At 47.5% G+C, this 17,978-nt stretch overlaps 1 protein-coding gene across 1 annotated transcript in view; it reads left to right on the top strand.

The window, feature by feature from the left end:
- LOC142183343 (uncharacterized) overlaps positions 1-16,157 on the top strand; it is a 100,757-nt gene extending 84,600 nt beyond the window's left edge. The window contains exons 7-9 of the mRNA XM_075258438.1: positions 3,231-3,332; positions 12,990-13,111; positions 15,965-16,157. Of these exons, the coding sequence (XP_075114539.1) occupies positions 3,231-3,332; positions 12,990-13,111; positions 15,965-16,157 (417 nt within the window). The remainder of the gene's footprint in view (positions 1-3,230; positions 3,333-12,989; positions 13,112-15,964) is intronic.
- The last annotated feature ends 1,821 nt before the right edge of the window (positions 16,158-17,978 follow it).

Here is a 17,978-nt window from a genome sequence, read left to right as displayed (position 1 = left end):
TAAAGGGCCTAAAGCTATGCTGGTAAAAGGCTCAAGTCAACTCAAGGGCCTCAATCTCTGCTGGTAGCTCAGCTTAAGGGACTCTAACTTAATTTTGACAGGCTCACGTTAAGGGCCACAAAAGTGAATTTTTTAAGGTCTTACCACATCTCACACACACACACACACACACACACACACACACTGACAGTTAAGGGTGGGGGCTGTTGGATTTCTTATTGCCTATGCCATCTGTGGTTGTCATGGGCAATGTGATTTAAAGGGGTTCATGCTAATGTTTCTTTTGCTTTAAATTTTTGTTTCTGTCCAAACTGATGTTGAGGAAACAAGGTTTTGAAGTATTTAGACTTTCACAGAGGTTCTATTGAGTTTGGAAAGTGTCCAGTGGAATGGATGGGATAGGATTTCACAAAAGTCTGCCATCCATGGGCATTCATGGTTGAGAAACTGAGGGAGCTGACTTTGATGAACCCTTGGGTTTTGGAGCTGATACATTATCTTGGGTTTCAGCGTGTGGTGAACTCGCACAACAGCCGGTGCTTGAGGCAGATGTAGGTGTAGCTGGAGGGATTTCCGGCTAGCAGAAGCTACTGTAGACTTACTAAGTGGTTGCTCTTTCATCAGTAGCTCGTGAACATTGGTGTAAGTTTTTAAAAACGCTGGCACCACCAAGTTGAAAACGTGGGCCAGGCGTGGACCATGTTTGAATCTGGCAAGCTCCAGAGCCTCTAGCAGGTTCTGGCCACTATCACAAACAAGCCTGGGCCCAGGCGAAAACAACATTGCAGTCTCCTCTAGGATGGCATCCCACACCTCGGGGGCAGTGTGTTTTCTGTCGGCCAAGCTGATGAACTTCAGCACGACCTGCTTACGTCTCCACGCACCAGTGCTGCAGCGTTTCCAGCTCACAGCTGGGGTCGATGCTATGGCGGAGGAGGCTTTGTGAGAACCCCTGCCAGGAATCTTGGGTGGGGAGAGGAGATAGGCCACCCCAGTTTGAGACCCGGTTGCAGCCTCCACTACATTCACCCAGCCTGTCGTTACAGAGATGCAGCGTCCCTGTCCGCATGTGCTTGTCTAGGTGTCAGTGGTCAAGTGGACCTTAGAGCAATGCGCAGAACTCGGGGCCCGTCTGATGTTATGGGACACGTGCTGGTGCAAGGCAGGGATGGGACACCAAGAGAAGTAGTGACGGTTAGAAGCAACATAGCGAGATGCCGCAGCTGCCATCAGGCCTGAGTCTCCACAAGCAGAAACTCCAACATCTCCAGGGCCAGCAGTTTTGAGATGTGGCTGTTTAAGGCTTGGGCATGTGAGTGGCTTGCGCTGTACTTCTGCCTGCGATCAAACACCTGGGAGATGGGGAGTTGCTGGGAAGAGGCACATGATGGTGCAGGTGAAGGAGCAGAGGCAGGAAAAGGGGAGGATGAGGGTGAAGTCCCCAAAGTGTCAGAGGCAGATGTGGAGGTGTCCTGGCTGGTGGTCTGAACTGCACCGCCAGCACTGGAAACAGTGGAAGAGTCAGTGTTGGCAACGCCGGCCGACGATTGTCTTGCGTTGCTGTCTCCCACTGAGCCCAGTGCTTGCCTTACAAATGACGGCGCATGGCTGAGGTAGTCAGGTTGCTTTTCTCAGAGCCCCTATTTAGTTTTGAGTTGAACAGTGTGAAAATTGCACTCATGTGGATTTTTCAACGTATGCGCGGAGGACAACCTACCATCGAGGAATGTGGCTTTGATGGGTGACTTTTGGGCAAGTGGCTAGTACAGGGAACATCTTAGACCTTTCTGGCTCTGACCTGGCCTCTGTAAAGCAGCTGTCCTGTGCCTCTGGACATGCCTCTGCCTTTAGCCACCTTTTTTGGTGCTGTGCTTGCCTCCACATCTACACTGCTTTCTACGCTACACATCTCCCCTGTCCAGGTTGGGTCGGTAGCCTTGTCATCCACCACCTCCTCTTCTAATTGCTCACTATCCTCTTACTGCAAACCGCACATAACCACAGCCTGCCCTGATGGCAACTGTGTCTCGCCATCATCACTAAGGCCAAGAAACGCTTGTTGCGGGTCCACAACCACAAAATTGGCAGGAGATGGCAGATGCTCCAGTGGTTGGGCATCAGGACAGAGAAATTCGTCAGTTAGCTCCTTGGATTCACGAAGTGGTTGAACAGAGTTGAAGAGTGGAAAAGGACCCAAAAACAGCTCCTGGGAGAGTCAAGGGTGGGATGACTCTGCTGGGAAGATTAGGCATGTTGGGAGGAAGGAGGGGAAGACTCTTGGGTATGAACACGACTGGAGGTAGTGGCTGACTGGCTGGTGGAAAATCAGCTGGAAGCTTTATCCGCTAGCCCTTGTAACACCTGTTCCTGGTGCTTGGGCCTGGTCTGCGTTGTACCCTGCACCTTGCTTAACGTTGCCATCAAGCCAGGGATTGTGGATGAGCATGGTGCTGGCTGCCCCTCATCAGTAGGCATTGCATCCGTAGTAGCTTGACCGCGGACTGGGCCCCCATGTGGATTTCCTGGGCATCAGGACAAAGAAATTATTCTGGTAGTTCCTGGGAGGGGGCAAGGGTGGGATGACTCTGCTGGGAAGATTGGGCATGTTGGGTATGAACACGACTGGAGGTAGTGGCTGACTGGCTGGTGGAAAAGTAACTGGAAGCATTATCCGCTAGCCATTGTAACACCTGTTCCTGGTGCTCGGACCTCGTCAGTGTTGTACCGTAGCCTGCGCCTTGCTCAACGCAGCTGTCAAGTCAGGAATTGTGATGAGCGCATGCTAATGTTTCTTTAGGTTTAAATTTGTGTTTCTGTCCATATTAATGTAGAGGAAAGAAGGTTTCCAAGTTTCCACTTTCATAGAGGTTCTATTGAGTGTGGAAATTGTCTAGTTGATAGGCTGTGATAGTGGGGTAATCATGGGACTTGGGCTTGTTAGATGCCCCCAGACATGCTTCCCCTGCTGTCCCAGTTGCATTCCAGAGGTGTTGGCATCGTTTCCTGGGGTGTCATAGTGGACTTGGTGACTCTCCTCGAATTTGGGTTTCCCCTGAAACAAGCATTTTTTCCCATAGACTATAATGGGATTCGATATTCGATCGAATAGTCGAATATTGAGGGACTACTCGAAATGAATACTACTCACTCATCTCTACTGTTCATATAATTTTTATGCAAATGATAATTGTTGGTCTTATTGTTCATATCTGTTTAAAATTTTATTTCAGGTGAAAATATACAGAATTATCTTGGAAGACACAGAAAAACTAAAATCTACAATCTTTGAATTTCTAAAGAAGGAAATATCTGAACTACTAAATGCATTTGAAGTGAGTATTAATCATTGATAGAGAACAGAGATGGGTGAAGATTTGTTTTGTTTTAGGTTTGAGTGGTTCAGTCCTAAAATTTATTTTGGGTTGAATAAGCTCATCACAAACCATAGCTTATTGGCTTACAGCTCCTAGGACTCCATTTCTAGCTCTTTCAGGCAAATATAGCCAAAGTTATTGCAAAGTTAATGTGATATGTATGTTTATGGTAAAACCAGGGGTGTCCCGGGACATTAGGGGGCCCTGCGACAGCGGCTACTGCTGCAGTTTTTTTTATTTTTTTAATAGACTTATTGGACTTAATAGATTTTTAATTACAAAATTTGAAGAAAAATTTCTGGTACTTTCAGCATGCCTGGTCTGCCAACTGAAAAATCTTCCCTGGTATAAGCAACACTTGGGACCCAGAAGAGAACCTGGACTGCCCTCCCTATCATCTCTTTATGGGAGGACATGCTACAACAACATAGGATTGGCAGGGTGACAATTTACAGAATTTCAAGACTAATTTCTGGCATACTGTGAGTGTGCCTAGCCTGCCAGATTAAGATGCTGAACTATAAGGGCCCCTTCACACGGAGGATACGTTGGCTGCTTTGGAACGTGTAAAGCAGCGGCGTGTAAAGCAGCGGCGTATAAAGCAGATCCCATTGTTTTCTATACGCGCGCTCCCCATAGAAATGAATGGGCTGATTTTTTCCATCCATTTCTATGGGGAGTGGGCGTATGCCCGCTCCCATAAAAAACAATGGGATCTGCTTTATACACGGCTGCTTCTGAACGTTTACACGTTCCAAAGCAGCCAATGTATCCTCCGTGTGAAGGGGCCCTAAGAGTGACCAAGATGTAGATGTTGTTGTTCTTCTTCCATCTCTCATTGCCCAACTGTAAATGCTTCCTGTAAAATATACAGTGAAGGAAATAAGTATTTGATCCCTTGCTGATTTTGTAAGATTGCCCACTGACAAAGACATGAACAGTCTATAATTTTAAGGGTAGGTTAATTTTAACGTGGATAGACACAATATCAAAAATAAAATCCAGAAAATCACATTGTATAAATTTTATACATATATTTGCATTTTGCATAGAGAGATAAGTATTTGATCCCCTACCAACCATTAAGAGTTTTGACTCTACAGACCAGTTTAGATGCTACTAAGCTGTCTTATATTGTCATCTGTATAAAAGACTCCTGTCCACAGACTCCATGAATCAGTGAGATTGTAACCTCTACAACATGGGTAAGACCAAATTGCTTTCTAAGGGTGCATGCACACTACGTAACGCCGGGCGTGTATGAGAGCCGTACACGCCGGCGTTACAGCAGGGCTGCCGAACACTTCCCATTCACTTCAATGGGAGCGCTCGTAACAGCGGCGTTTACGAGCGCTCCCATTGAAGTGAATGGGAAGTGTTCGGCAGCCCTGCTGTAACGCCGGCGTGTACGGCTCTCATACACGCCCGGCGTTACGTAGTGTGCATGCACCCTAAAGATGTCAGGGACAAGATCACAGACCTGCACAAGACTGGAATGGGCTACAAAACCATAAGTAAGATGCTGGGTACGAAGGAGACAACTGTTGGTGCAATAGTCAGAAAATGGAAGGAATACAAAATGACTATCAATCGACATCGATCTGGGGCTCATGCAAAATTTCACCTTGTGGGGTATTCTTGATCATGAGTAAGGTGAGAGATGAGCATAAAACTACACGGGGGGAACTTGTTAATGATCTCAAGGCAGCTAGGACTGCAGTCACCAAGAAAACCATTGGTAACACATTACACTGTAATGGATTAAAATCCTGCAGTGCCTGCAAGGTCGCGCTGCTCAAGAAGGCACATGTGCAGGCACGTCTGAAGTTTGCCAGTGAAGACCTGGATGATTCTGAGAGTGATTGGGAGAAGGTGCTGTGGTCAGATGAGACAAAAATTGAGCTCTTTGGCATTAACTCAATTTGCTGTGTTTGGAGGAAGAGAAATACTGCTTCCCTGTCGTCCTTACCAGCGGCACAATGTGGGGTATTTCGTGCCCCTGTGTGCTGGTAGGACAGGCGGAGTTTTAATTAGCCATGTATTAATTTCACATGGCTTGTTCCCTTTAAGAGGGCACAGATACCTCCCCCCTGTGTGTTTTTTTTCTGTCCTATGTAAAGGATCGGTCAGGTGGAGAGGACTCTGTGTCCTCCTAAAGAGAAAGAAGGAAGAAGTTGTAAGTTGCAGGTTGCAGGTTCTCACCTGTTCAACTCATCTTCAGTGAAGCACTCTGGCCTGCTGGACTTCTGTGTCGGTCCTGCAGGGAGGAAAGGGGTAAGTTTAAAGGCTCCTTTATCTCTTCATATATCCCTGCCTCCCTCCCACAATGTTTGCCTCATGTATCCCCGGCAGTCCCGTCTTGTTTGGGCTTTGTAGAGCCGCGCACCGCTGGCGTGTACGCGCGGCTCCAGGGGAACTTCCGGTTTCGCGGAACCTTCTCTGTCTAGGAGGTTCCCGGCAGGACACTCATAGAGGTGACACTGGCACTTCCGGTTTCGGCATCCGCCGCTCCGGGACCACGCAGACAGAGGTGCAGTGCGGCTATAGAGGCAAGGTATGTGCCAAGGGTCTGTTGGCTAGGGAGGGAGCAACTCATAAGGCCTGAGAGTGCTCTCAGGAGGGCAAGGAACGGAGCTCACATATTTTTTTGTTAAGCCACGCCCCTTTCTGGATACAGGGCTGTAAACAGGGGCATGGCTGCTTCCCTCATTGCCTGCTAGTCTAAACCAGTAGCTGGTTCCGTGTTGTGGCTCGTGTTACTGCTTCAACTACACTTGTTCTAGTGCAAACTCGACTGAAGTTTGGTAAGTTGTCTGACTGAAGCTGGGTGAGTCTCCTTATATGGTTCCTTGAATGTACTCCTTTATGTTCCGTATCCTATGCTTAGGTATCGCTGGAAGCTAGTTCTTTGTCATGTCTTCGTCTTCCACCCCTCCCGGGGATCAAGTGCAGACGGAAGAAGTCTTCAAAAGGAGACATCTGGCTTGTATTGAATGTGACATTCTACTACCTGATAGTAGGTGCGGTCTTTTTCGTCTGCTAATTCTCCCAATGGTGGGAGTATCCTGAATGTCATTTTTTGCCTCTATGCTATGACTGGTCACGCTGCCAGCAATGCAGGGGACCTCTGCGGGAGGAACCCGTTACCAGTGATATGGTAGCATGGGTCAAGGAGTACATGGTGAGTACGTTAGCCGCTAAAAGGGGTAGGGTCCCCTCTGGCTTCTAAGTATCCTTGTTTTTTTTCAGGATGATTCCTTAAAGGATATCCGTACATCACTGGCTCAGCTCACCAAGAAACAGTGCATGAGAGGCATTTTGTTTCGCTGCCCTCCCTGGAGCGCCTCCAGGTGGAGGATGAGTCCATATCATCGGACGACCAGTCCTCCTATTCCAGCAGACCCATTTTTTCATTGTGAGAAGACTAACAAGCTGCTGAAGGCCATCTGGTCGTGGGACCAGGTTGGCGAGGGGGAAGCCTCTGCGTCCACCTCTGAAAAGCAGAGGGTTTTTCAAGTGGACGCCTCCATGGCCAGTTTAATGGAACAAGACTGCAAGCAGCCAGAGGAAGCTTATGTCACCACCAGGGCTTTCAAAGCAGTATATCCAATTGATTCCTCCCAGCTGGATCGCTGGGGTCCTCCGCCCAAGGTGGATTTGGCCATCTCAAAGCTCTCCCATCACACTGTCGTGCCTATCGATGACGGGTCAAACCTCCAAGATTTGCTCGATAGGAGAGTGGATTCAACACTCAAGAAGGCGTATTCATCTGCTTCAGCTCAGATGGCAGTGGGCATCGCCTCCACAGAAGTAGCTGATAAGCTTCAAGCCCGGTTGGACCGTCTGGAGCGGGACATCGACTCCGGGGCCAACAGGGACGTCATCCTGGCGTCCATGGGGGAATTCCGTCTCGCTACAGATTTCCTGAGAGAGTCAGCGAGACAGCAGGTGAAACTGGCTTCCAAGGCCATGGCTCTGAATACCGCTGCCAGGAGGCCCTTGTGGCTCAATCCTTGGCGGGCTGATGTCGCCTCCAAATTTTCTTTATGCTCCCTCCCCTTTCAACTAGGGAAGGTTTTCGGCCAGGGGCTGGACGACCTGATGGAGGGGCTGGCTGAAGGTAAAGGCAGGTCGCTACCACAAGCGACCAGAGGAAGAAGGCTTTCCCCTTCTAGGGGTCGAGACTCTACATCCCAATACAGGCCTCAGCAAGGTAACCAGAGACGCCCCAGATACCGCCCAAATGGGCGGGGCGGGGGGTCCCCAAGGAAGACCCTAAGAAGAAGGGGTTTTGAGGAGGCTTCGCTCTCTGTGTCCAGCTCTCCCGTAGGAGGGCGCCTTTCCAAATTTTTCCGTGGCAAGGCATCTTCACATTTTGGATCCATGGGTCCTTCAAGTCGTTCAGCGGGGGTACGCAATAGAGTTCTCACACCCTCCTGTGGACCGGTTCATCACTACGCGGGTTTTACCAGCTCTACAACAGGACTGCCTGGAGGCTTCCGTGGCAGAGAATTTCGCAAAGGGGGACCTGGAAAGGGTCCCTCCCTCAGAAGTGGGATAAGGAATTTATTCACCCGTATTCCTGGTTCCAAAGTCCACAGGAGGGTGGCGGATGATTATAGATCTTCGGTTCCTCAACCTTTTCATAAAGGAAAAGCCATTCAGGATGGAGTCCATAGACTCAGTAACCAACTTTCTATTGCGCGACGAGGTCATGGTCACCCTGGACCTGAAGGATGCCTACTTACATATTCCCATCTTCCCGCCACACAAGAAGTATCTACGCATAGCCGTTCTTATGGCTGGTCACAGAGAGCACCTACAGTTCACTGCTATGCCATTCGGCATATCGTCAGCCCCGTACGTATTCACCAAGATGGTCGCACCAGTTACCGCTGCCCTCAGACTGCAAGGCCTCTTCGTGGTTCCCTACCTCGACGACTGGCTTATAAAAGCTCAGTCTACTTCAATTCTCCATCACCATCTCCAGATAGCCATGTCCTTCCTCCAGGAGTTGGGTTGGCTGATCAATTGGGAGAAGTCAGAAATAGTGCCATCCACCCGGAAGAAATTCCTAGGGTTTATTCTGGATTCCCAAAGCATGCAGATTTTCCTATCCCATCCAAGGTGAGCGAAAATAGAAGCTTCAGTGCAGGGCCTTCTCAGGACCCAGCGCACCATCCGCACCGCCATGCGGGTCCTAGGCCTAATGTCGTCTTCAGCCAAGGCGGTCCCTTGGGTTTCATGGCATTTGCGTCCTCTTCAGATGGAGGTGTTGAGAACCTGGAACGGATCTCCACGGAGACTGCACAGGAAGATCTGCCTTTCTCCCGGTACCCATCTTTCCCTCAGATGGTGGAGACACCTGAACGATGGAAGGTCCTCGGTCCAACCTCGTTGGACCCTGTTGACAACAGATGCGTCCCATACGGGATGGGGAGCCCACCTAGACGGCAGGACCGTCCAGGCTCTGTGGAGGAATCCAGAGGTAGGAACCTCCAACCTGAAGGAGCTAAAAGCAGTCTATCTGGCGCTGAAGTACTTCGCCCCTTTTCTCGAAGGGAAGGCAGTCAAGGTCCGGTCAGACAACATGACGACAGTAGTATACTTGAACAAGCAAGGTGGCACCAGGGTTCCAGCCCTACTGAGAGAGGCGAACTTGATTTTCACGTGGGCAGAGAAGAATCTGTCCCACCTATCCACTGTTCACATCAAGGGCTCCCTGAACATAGTAGCGGATCAGTTGAGTCGGGGTATCCCTGTATCAGGAGAATGGTCTCTCAATCCAGACAGATTCCAACAGATTATCCAAGCATGGGGCCTTCCAGACGTCGACCTCATGGCAACCCGACTCAACGCCAAGGTGGAAACCTTCTCTTCTCTGTACCAGGAGGACAATGCCTTGGCAGTGGATGCCCTGTCCATCGCATGGAGGTTCAGGCTGATATACATTTTCCCTCCAGTTTCCATCATACCCAAGATATTGATGAAAATCAGACAGGACCAAGTCTCAGGAATTGCCATAATCCCGTTCTGGCCGAAAAGGACTTGGTTTGCCCAGCTCATGTGGATGAGTCAAGGCAGGTATTGGAGGCTTCCCCCCCTCCCAGATCTGGTGACACAAGGAGAGCTGAGACACCACGATCTGAGGAGATTCAATCTGACAGCCTGGAGGTTGACCAGTCCCTATTAAGGAATAGAGGACTGTCTCAAGGCGTCCTAAGGACTTTAGCCAGCGCCAGGGCCAACTCTACCAATAAGAATTACCGTAGGGTTGGTAATATTTTCCAGGCCTGGTGCACGGATCACGAAGTGGACTCCTCCGATCCCCCAGTGAGGGCGATCCTGGATTTCCTTCAGGACGGCCTAGACAGAGGGCTTGCAGCTTCTACCCTGAAGGTACATGTGGCCGCTCTGTCCGCCTATCTGGGGAGGCGGTTGTCTCAAGCTCCTTTAGTGAGCACCTTTATCAAAGGGGTAACTAGGCTGAGACCAGCAGTATCGGCTCCTGTCCACCAATGGGACCTCAACATGGTCCTAAAGGCACTTTGTGTGACTCCATTCGAACCTCTGGAGGAGGTGGATCTAAAGTGGCTGACCTATAAGGTATCTTTTCTCCTCGCTGTCACCTCGGCAAAAAGAGTAGGGGAGCTTCAAGCACTCTCATCGGAAGCTCCTTACATTGCCTTCTTTGCAGACCATGTTCAGTTAAGATTTCTGCCAAGGTTCAGGCCTAAGGTTTCTTCTAGGGCAAATGTGTGTCAGCTCATTTGCCTGCCAGCCTTTTTTTCCAGTACCCACTTCCCCTGAGGAGGAGAGGTGGCACACCCTGGATTTAGTCCGGAACCTGCAGATTTATCTTCAGTGCATGCGCGCTTTCAGGAGATCTGAAAACTTATTAATAAATTATGTAGGTGGCCATTAACCCCTTCCCGCCGATGGCATTTTTTGATTTTCGTTTTTCGTTTTTGACTCCCCTCCTTCTAAACCCCATAACTTTTTTATTTCTCCGCTCCCAGAGTCATATGAGGTCTTAATTTTTGCGGGACAATTTTTTTATTCATGATGCCACCATTAATTATTCTATATAATGTACTGGGAAGCAGGAAAAAAATTCAGAATGGGGTGGATTTGAAGAAAAAATGCATTTCTGCGACTTTCTTACGGGCTTTGGTTTTACGGCGTTCACTGTGCAGCCAAAATGACATGTCCCCTGTATTCTGTGTTTCGGTACGGTTCCAGGGATACCAAATTTATATGGTTTTATTTACATTTTGACCCCTAAAAAAAATTCCAAAACGGTGTTAAAAAATTTTTTTTCTAAAAGTCGCCATATTCCGACGGCCGTAACTTTTTTATACATAGGTGTACGGGGATGCATAGGGCGTCTTTTTTTGCGGGGCCGGGTGTACTTTTTAGTTCTACCATTTCCGGGAAATGTTATTGCTTTGATCACTTTTTATTCAAATTTTTATCAGAATTAAAACAGTGAAAAAACGGCGGTTTGGCACTTTTGACTATTTTTCCTGCTACGGCGTTTACCGAACAGGAAAAATATTTTTATAGATTTGTAGAGCGGGCGATTTCGGACGCGGGGATACCTAACATGTATATGTTTCACAGTTTTTAACTACTTTTATATTTGTTCTAGGGAAAGGGGGGTGATTTGAACTTTTAATACTTTTTATATTTTTTTATATTTTTTTTTTACTTTTTTTTTTATTTATTTTTTGCATTTATTAGACCCCCTAGGGGTGTTGAACCCCAGGGGGTCTGATCACTAATGCAATGCATTACAATGCTAATGCATTGCAATGCATTGCAAAAAATCATCATCTCTTTTGCAGGCTGTATACACCAGCCTGCAAAAGAGAGAATTTGCAGACTGGCTGGGAGCCCTTAACAAGGCTCCCGGCTGTCATGGCAACGGGGGGTCGGCCCTGGAGCATGCTCCAGGAGCCGGCGATCCCTGCCAAAATGGCGGCGCCCATGCGCCGCCGGGAAGATGGCGCCTCCGGCGCCTTTGACAGCAGCGCCGGAGGGGTTAATGCCTCCGATCGGTTCGGGGACCGATCGGAGGCATTAGAGCCGGTTGTCTACTGCTTAAAGCAGTAGAAACCCGGCGGCTATGACGGCCGTCCGGCTCCCGGGCGGTCGCCATAGTTACAGACCCGACACGCGCCGTACTATTACGGCGCATGTCGGGAAGGGGTTAAGGCCGCAAGGCTTCTAAAGCAACCATCTCCCAATGGGTGAAGGAAGCAATCAAGTTGGCATTTGTGAAACAGAACTTACCTCTGCCTACTGTCCTAAGGGCCCACTCGACACGGGCAGTGTCGACCTCTTGGGCGAAAATCAAGGCTCTTGCCTTGGATCAGATTTGTGCAGCAGCATCCTGGTCTTCAGAATCGACTTTTGTGAAGCACTACCGACTTGATCGGTATAGCTCAGAAGCTACTGCCTTCGGGCGCACTGTATTACATTCTGCTTGTGTTTAATGTCCCACCCTTATGGGGATTACTTGCTATTTCCCCACATTGTGCCGCTGGTAAGGACGACAAGGAATGAAGGATTATGTAGATAATCTTGTTTCCCTTAGTCCTAACAGCGGCACAAGGATTCCCCCCCTATTGTTGTTTATTTGAAATGTATGTATTATTACTTGTTATTTACACACAGGGGGAGGTATCTGTGCCCTCTTAAAGGGAACGAGCCATGTGAAATTAATACATGGCTAATTAAAACTCCGCCTGTCCTACCAGCACACAGGGGCACGAAATACCCCACATTGTGCCGCTGTTAGGACTAAGGGAAACAAGATTATCTACATAATCCTTCGTTATGACCCAAAGAGAACACCATCCCCACTGTCCAGCATGGAAGGGGAAACATTATGTTTTGGACGAGTTTCTCTGCTAAGGACACCAAAAAGAAGCACATTAAGGTCATGGAGTGGCATAGCCAGTTTCCAGACCTTAATCCCATAGAAAACTTATGGAGGGACTCCGAGTTGCCATCTTAGGGTCCATTGACACGGCGTAACGCGGCGCTCATTTGGTGCTTATTTTTATGCCGAGCGCCGCATTATGGGAGCATTTACGCCTCGTTTGCGCCGTGCTATTTAAGGTGCGCATTTACGGTCACGTCTTCTCCTTGCGCAGCGTCCCCGCGTCCTCTTCCTGCCTTGAATTCACTCTGCTTAGGCATCGGGCCTGGGCAGAGCCGACTGCGCATGCCCGCGCTACAAGAAAATGGCCGCTTACACTGTCTACCCTTAAAATTATAGACTGTTCATGTCTTTGTCAGTGGGCAAACTTACAAAATCAGCAAATGGATCAAATACTTATTTCCTTCACTGTATGCTCCACAAGTCCACCTCCTATAATTCTGTAGTCCTATTGCAATGTTGGGAGATATGCATACGGCAGCAAGTAGATTACAGAGTCTTAGGTGCTCTGTGTGCAGCCATCTAATGTCTCTATACAGCCCTATATTGTCCTCAATAGACAGTGTCTTGATATATAGCATTGTATTAAATATTAATATGTTTTATTTAGACATTACTTATTAATATAGACATTTATCAACTCACAATAAATATTCTTTTTCTTCCAGAAAGATGTAATTGAATTGTTTTCTAAGGAGCTGAGTTCTGTGCTTGGAAGAGAGGGAGATACAAGAATTGAGACTTTTGTGCAACAGTCCATCCAAGATGTGTTGTCTAATGCTACGGAATGGTAAATGTTGAAGCACTTGGCATGCAAAAACGTGCAGATTCTTTTTAAACACTTTTAGGCTAAGGGCTAGTTCACACGGGGCTAGGGACCGCGTATTTTGGTCCTGATTTTGACGTGGGAAGCCGCGTCAGAATAGGACCAAAAAGCGCCTGTCGCAGCTTCCAACAGTCGCGGCTTCCCGCTCCGTACTAGGCCCAAATGAATGGGCCTCGTCCGTAGTGTGCTGTCGCGAGGCAGACACCGGGGCTGAATCAGTCGCGGAATCCACCTGAAAAAAGGGCAGCTCGCTTCTTTTTTTCGTGAGCGGGAACAAACCACTCTCAGAAAAAAAGGACCCTAGCGGTCTACATAGACCTCCATTGTGAGGGGCAGATTTTGAGGTGGATTCAGAGTCAAAATCCGCCCCCTCTTGGCCCGTGTGAATGAGCCCTAAGGCTCCACATTTCGTAAACGCAGCAGGGTTTTTTGCAAACTTTGCTGCAGTTCAGTTCAATGCTGTATCACTTTGGCCGTTCAAGAGATTACTATAATGCAGTGAGGTCTATACACATGACTGTGGTCAATTTCGAAAATAGTTTCTGTACAAAGATGGGGGTTTCACGGACAGAACACATCAAGGCTTTAGAGCACACTTTCCCCTGCAGGAAAAATTTCATTCCTCAAAGCACAATACTTTTTTGCCCTGTATAGGTGTATATCATCCCTTAAAGGGATCCTATTAGAGATGAGCGAACTGCGTTCGATCGAATTGATATTCGATCGAATATCAGGCCGTTCGAGGTATTCGATTACAATCGAACACCATGAGGCAAACACATTAAAAAATTTTATCCCCTCCCACCTTCCCTGGTGCTTTTTTTGCAACAATAACTGCAGGGGAGGTGGGACAGGAACTACGACAACGGAGGCATCGAAAAAAAATCGGAAAAAGTAATTGGCTGGCTAAATCAGGTGACCTCCAATTTATACGAATAGTGGATTTAAGATCCATGTCATATGAGACTGTGAACTATGTGACTGTGAGACAGGGACAGGTGTACAGGCAGGGTTAGCTAGGGATTACCTTTATTTAGGTGGGAATTTCACTTACACAGCTCTTTGGGGCTCCATCTCATCGGGATCCCTGTCAGCTTGCGATATGCGGGAGCTGACTTTTTCCCACAGGAATGCATTGATCAGCATTGATTGGCCGAATACCATACAGAGTACAGTATTCGGCCAATCAACAATGGTTCTGCCGGAGTAGGCAGAGTCTAAGATCGGTCCACAGCAGTCTCCATTCTGGTCCAATCTCATGTAGCAGATGTAGCAGTGTTGAGCACACAGCTCTGCTACACCTGAGATGTAGCAGAGCTGGCTGTGCGCTGAGCTCTGCTACACCCAAGATGTAGCAGAGCTGGCCGTGCACTGAGTGTAGCAGAGTTCAGCGCACGGCCAGCTCTGCCACATCTCTGGTGTAGCAGAGCTCAGCGCACACTCAGCTCTGCTACATCTGCCTCAGGTTCCGGTCCAAAAGCCGGGTAGCCATGACTGAAAGCCGGTGCACTGCATCCAGCCATGCACTCTGCTCCGGATTAGGCCCAATGAAAGGAAGAAACGGAAGAAATGGTTCCCGGAAAAAACTGCTGAGCGGCTCCCATTGATTTTGGACATGTGAACTTACCCTAAGGGTGCCTTCGCACGGCGTAGCGCGCCACTCCTTTAGACACGTATACACGTGTCCAAGCGTGGCGCTTCAAAACAGAGCCCATTGATTTCAATGGGTGCCGATATACGCGCACGACCCATTGAAATCAATAGGTAAAAAAGCCTCCGATTGATTTCAATGTGTAGCGCGCGTATATCAGCACCCATTGAAATCAATGGGCTCTGTTTTGAAGCGCCACGCTCTGACACGTGTATACGTGTCTAAAGGAGCAGCGCGCTACGCCGTGTGAAGGAACCCTTACTGTTCATTTGCTTCACTATTTACCCCACCCCTTCACAGGTGTTTATGTGCTGTAACAAGATAATCCATGTTATTTAACCTCTTAACGACCAAGGACTTATATGTACATCATTGATAGAAATAGGCTGTATGGAGAAGGCAAAGGAGCTGAACTCTCTCCTTACACGGCTGATGCCGGTTGTATAATACAGCCAGCACCCGCCGCTAACAGCTTCAATTGGTACGGACACTGTCAACACTTTAGATGCTGCAGTGTAAACGTGACTGTGGCATCTAAAGTACACAAGCACATTGGAAGCCACCTTCTTTTCCCAATCGCCACCCTCTGGAACATCATTGTAGGGCAATGATCATTGCCATGACAGTCAGGAGCCTATTGAAGGCTCACAGGCTTGTCATTACATTGGTTCTATTAAAAAGTATATAAAAAACACAAAAGTTCAATTCTGGCTAATCCCAACCAGACATTGCAGAAAAAAAAATCAGCTGCGGAAAAGCTACATTTGCATGTCAATTGTACCTGCGGAAATTCTTGTGTTTTCCCTATAGGTTTTATAAGGGAAGAAAATCGCAGTGAAACAAATTTAGTTTGCATTATTCACTTTTAGTAAACATATTTGAACTGAAAACAGCAGAAAGACAGTATACAGGTTTTTTCCAGTGCGAGAGCACCTTAAATGAAGATAGTAAAGGGACTACTAGGGATAACTGTTTTAGATTTTTTTTTTTATTTTTAGATGTACTGAGAAAATCTCAGAAAACCTTTTCATGATTTTGCCAATAATATGTAAAGAGATGAACCTTAACTGCATATAAAATTATATTAAAATGTACTGCTACACTAATAATAATACTGCATTAATCTGTTACTGGATGGACTAACAATTATATTGAATTTTGTGCAGGTACTTTGGAAGGTCAAAGAAGCCGATCAATGAAAAAACTGTTGGAAAATACCTGAAAGAGAGTAAAAAAGAGATCTTGAAAACGCACCTTCTTAAACCAGCATATGACCAGACTGATTTGAATATTGCAAAAAATCTGGTAATTATTAATGACTTCCGCAAAAGAAGGGCAAATGTGTCTACCTTTTCCTAATGTCAAATTTGGTTAAGGACTCTAATTTTTCATGAAACCAATGCAATACACTATTGTAACACGATAGTAAAAACCTTGACAGCCTGCATGTGACAACACAACCACTGGATGCAACTAGGCACATATAGGATCAATATCTCAGGGCACAATATCACCAAATAATATTATTTGGAAAGCTAGTCATTTTGTGAAACACCTACATTACACACATAAGGAGAGGAGTTTCCTCACATAATACAATGAAATATAGTGGGTATATTCATGCTATGTTGGTAGACTTTTGTAGCATGATGATAGACAGACAGTAAGACAGTCAGTGTTGGACTGGCCCAACAGAATAGCAGACGATCCTGTGGTTTGCCCATGCTCAAAGACAATAATATCCAGCAGGACACATCTAATTTTAAAGGGTACTATGATCTATTTCCAAGGGTGTATTCAAGCAGATGTGAACCAACTCTAACACTGTATCATTGGTATTCCTACATGGTACAGTGATTGTCATGTGAGATTCTTTAGAGGACCCATTCAAAGGTAACTTGGTCTGTATTTCTGTGAAGATCACACACACAAGGGGTTTAGTAGAGGGGAAGTGGGGTTTTGGTTTGGTCTTTTTGAGCCAAAGCCAGGAGTGGATTGAGCAGAAGGTAGAAGTATTAGAGCTTCCTATATATTTCCCATTCCTTTTGTAGCCATTCTTGGCTTTGGCTCAAAAAACCACAGCAAAATCTACAACAAAAAACTGTTTTCGCAATGTGGGGCCTCAGACTTAGGCTCTGTTCACACAGAGTAACGCCAGGCGTCATTTGTGTGTAATTTGTGTGCAGTGGCGTAACTAGGAATGGCGGGGCCCCGTGGCGAACTTTTGACAAGGGGCCCCCCTCCCCAAACCGATGCCGAAGACCTCGACTGACCCCCCTCCTCCGCACTCTATTATGTCCCTTAGTAAGCCCTGCACACAGTATTATGTCCATTAGTGGCCCCTGCACACAGTATTATGCCCATTAGTGGCCCCTGCACACAGTATTAACCCCTATAGTGTCCCCTGCACACACAGTATTAACCCCTATAGTGTCCAATGCACACAGTATTATTAACCCCTATAGTGTCCAATGCACACACAGTATTAACCCCCATAGTGTCCCCTGCACACAGTATTAACCCCTATAGTGTCCCCTGCACACACAGTATTAACCCCTATAGTGTCCCCATATGTCCCACTGTGGACACCTATAAACATTTATTATACTCTGGGGTCTGAAAAGACCCCAGAGTATAATAATCGGAGACCCGGGGGATTAAAACCATTAAAAGAACAGAGACAGTTGCTTACCTGTTCCTGCCGGCTGCCGCTCTTGTCCCGCTTTAATGACGTCAGACGTCACATGACCCGGGAAGCTGGCCTGGGTCATGTGACGTCAGACACGAATGACGGAGGCCTGGCAGGATCGTGGAGAGGTAAGTAACACTGTGTTTTATGTTCCCTTACCTCTCCGGTCCGCCGGTCATTATACTCGGGGGTCTGCAAAGACCCCCGAGTATAATGATAGCCTCTGTGGGCCCCGCGGTGTCACTTGCCGATCCCGGCCCAGCCAGGATCGGCAAGTGAATAGGGCCCGTAACGGACTTAAAAAAAAAAACAAAACGCAGCGGTAGCGGCTGTCACCGGGCCCCCTAATGGCCCGGGCCCTGTGGCAGCTGCTACTGCTGCTACCACGGTAGTTACGCCCCTGTTTGTGTGTCTTTTACAGCCGTCATAAAACGTTTACATAGAGTTCTATAGGAAAAGACGTCCGTAAATTACGGACGTCTTTTCCTATA

Source organism: Leptodactylus fuscus, chromosome 1 (genome assembly GCF_031893055.1).
Source record: "Leptodactylus fuscus isolate aLepFus1 chromosome 1, aLepFus1.hap2, whole genome shotgun sequence".
Taxonomy (NCBI): Eukaryota; Metazoa; Chordata; class Amphibia; order Anura; family Leptodactylidae; genus Leptodactylus; species Leptodactylus fuscus.
The sequence above is the reverse complement of the archived record's forward strand: the minus strand, read 5'-3'. Positions and strand labels throughout refer to the sequence as shown.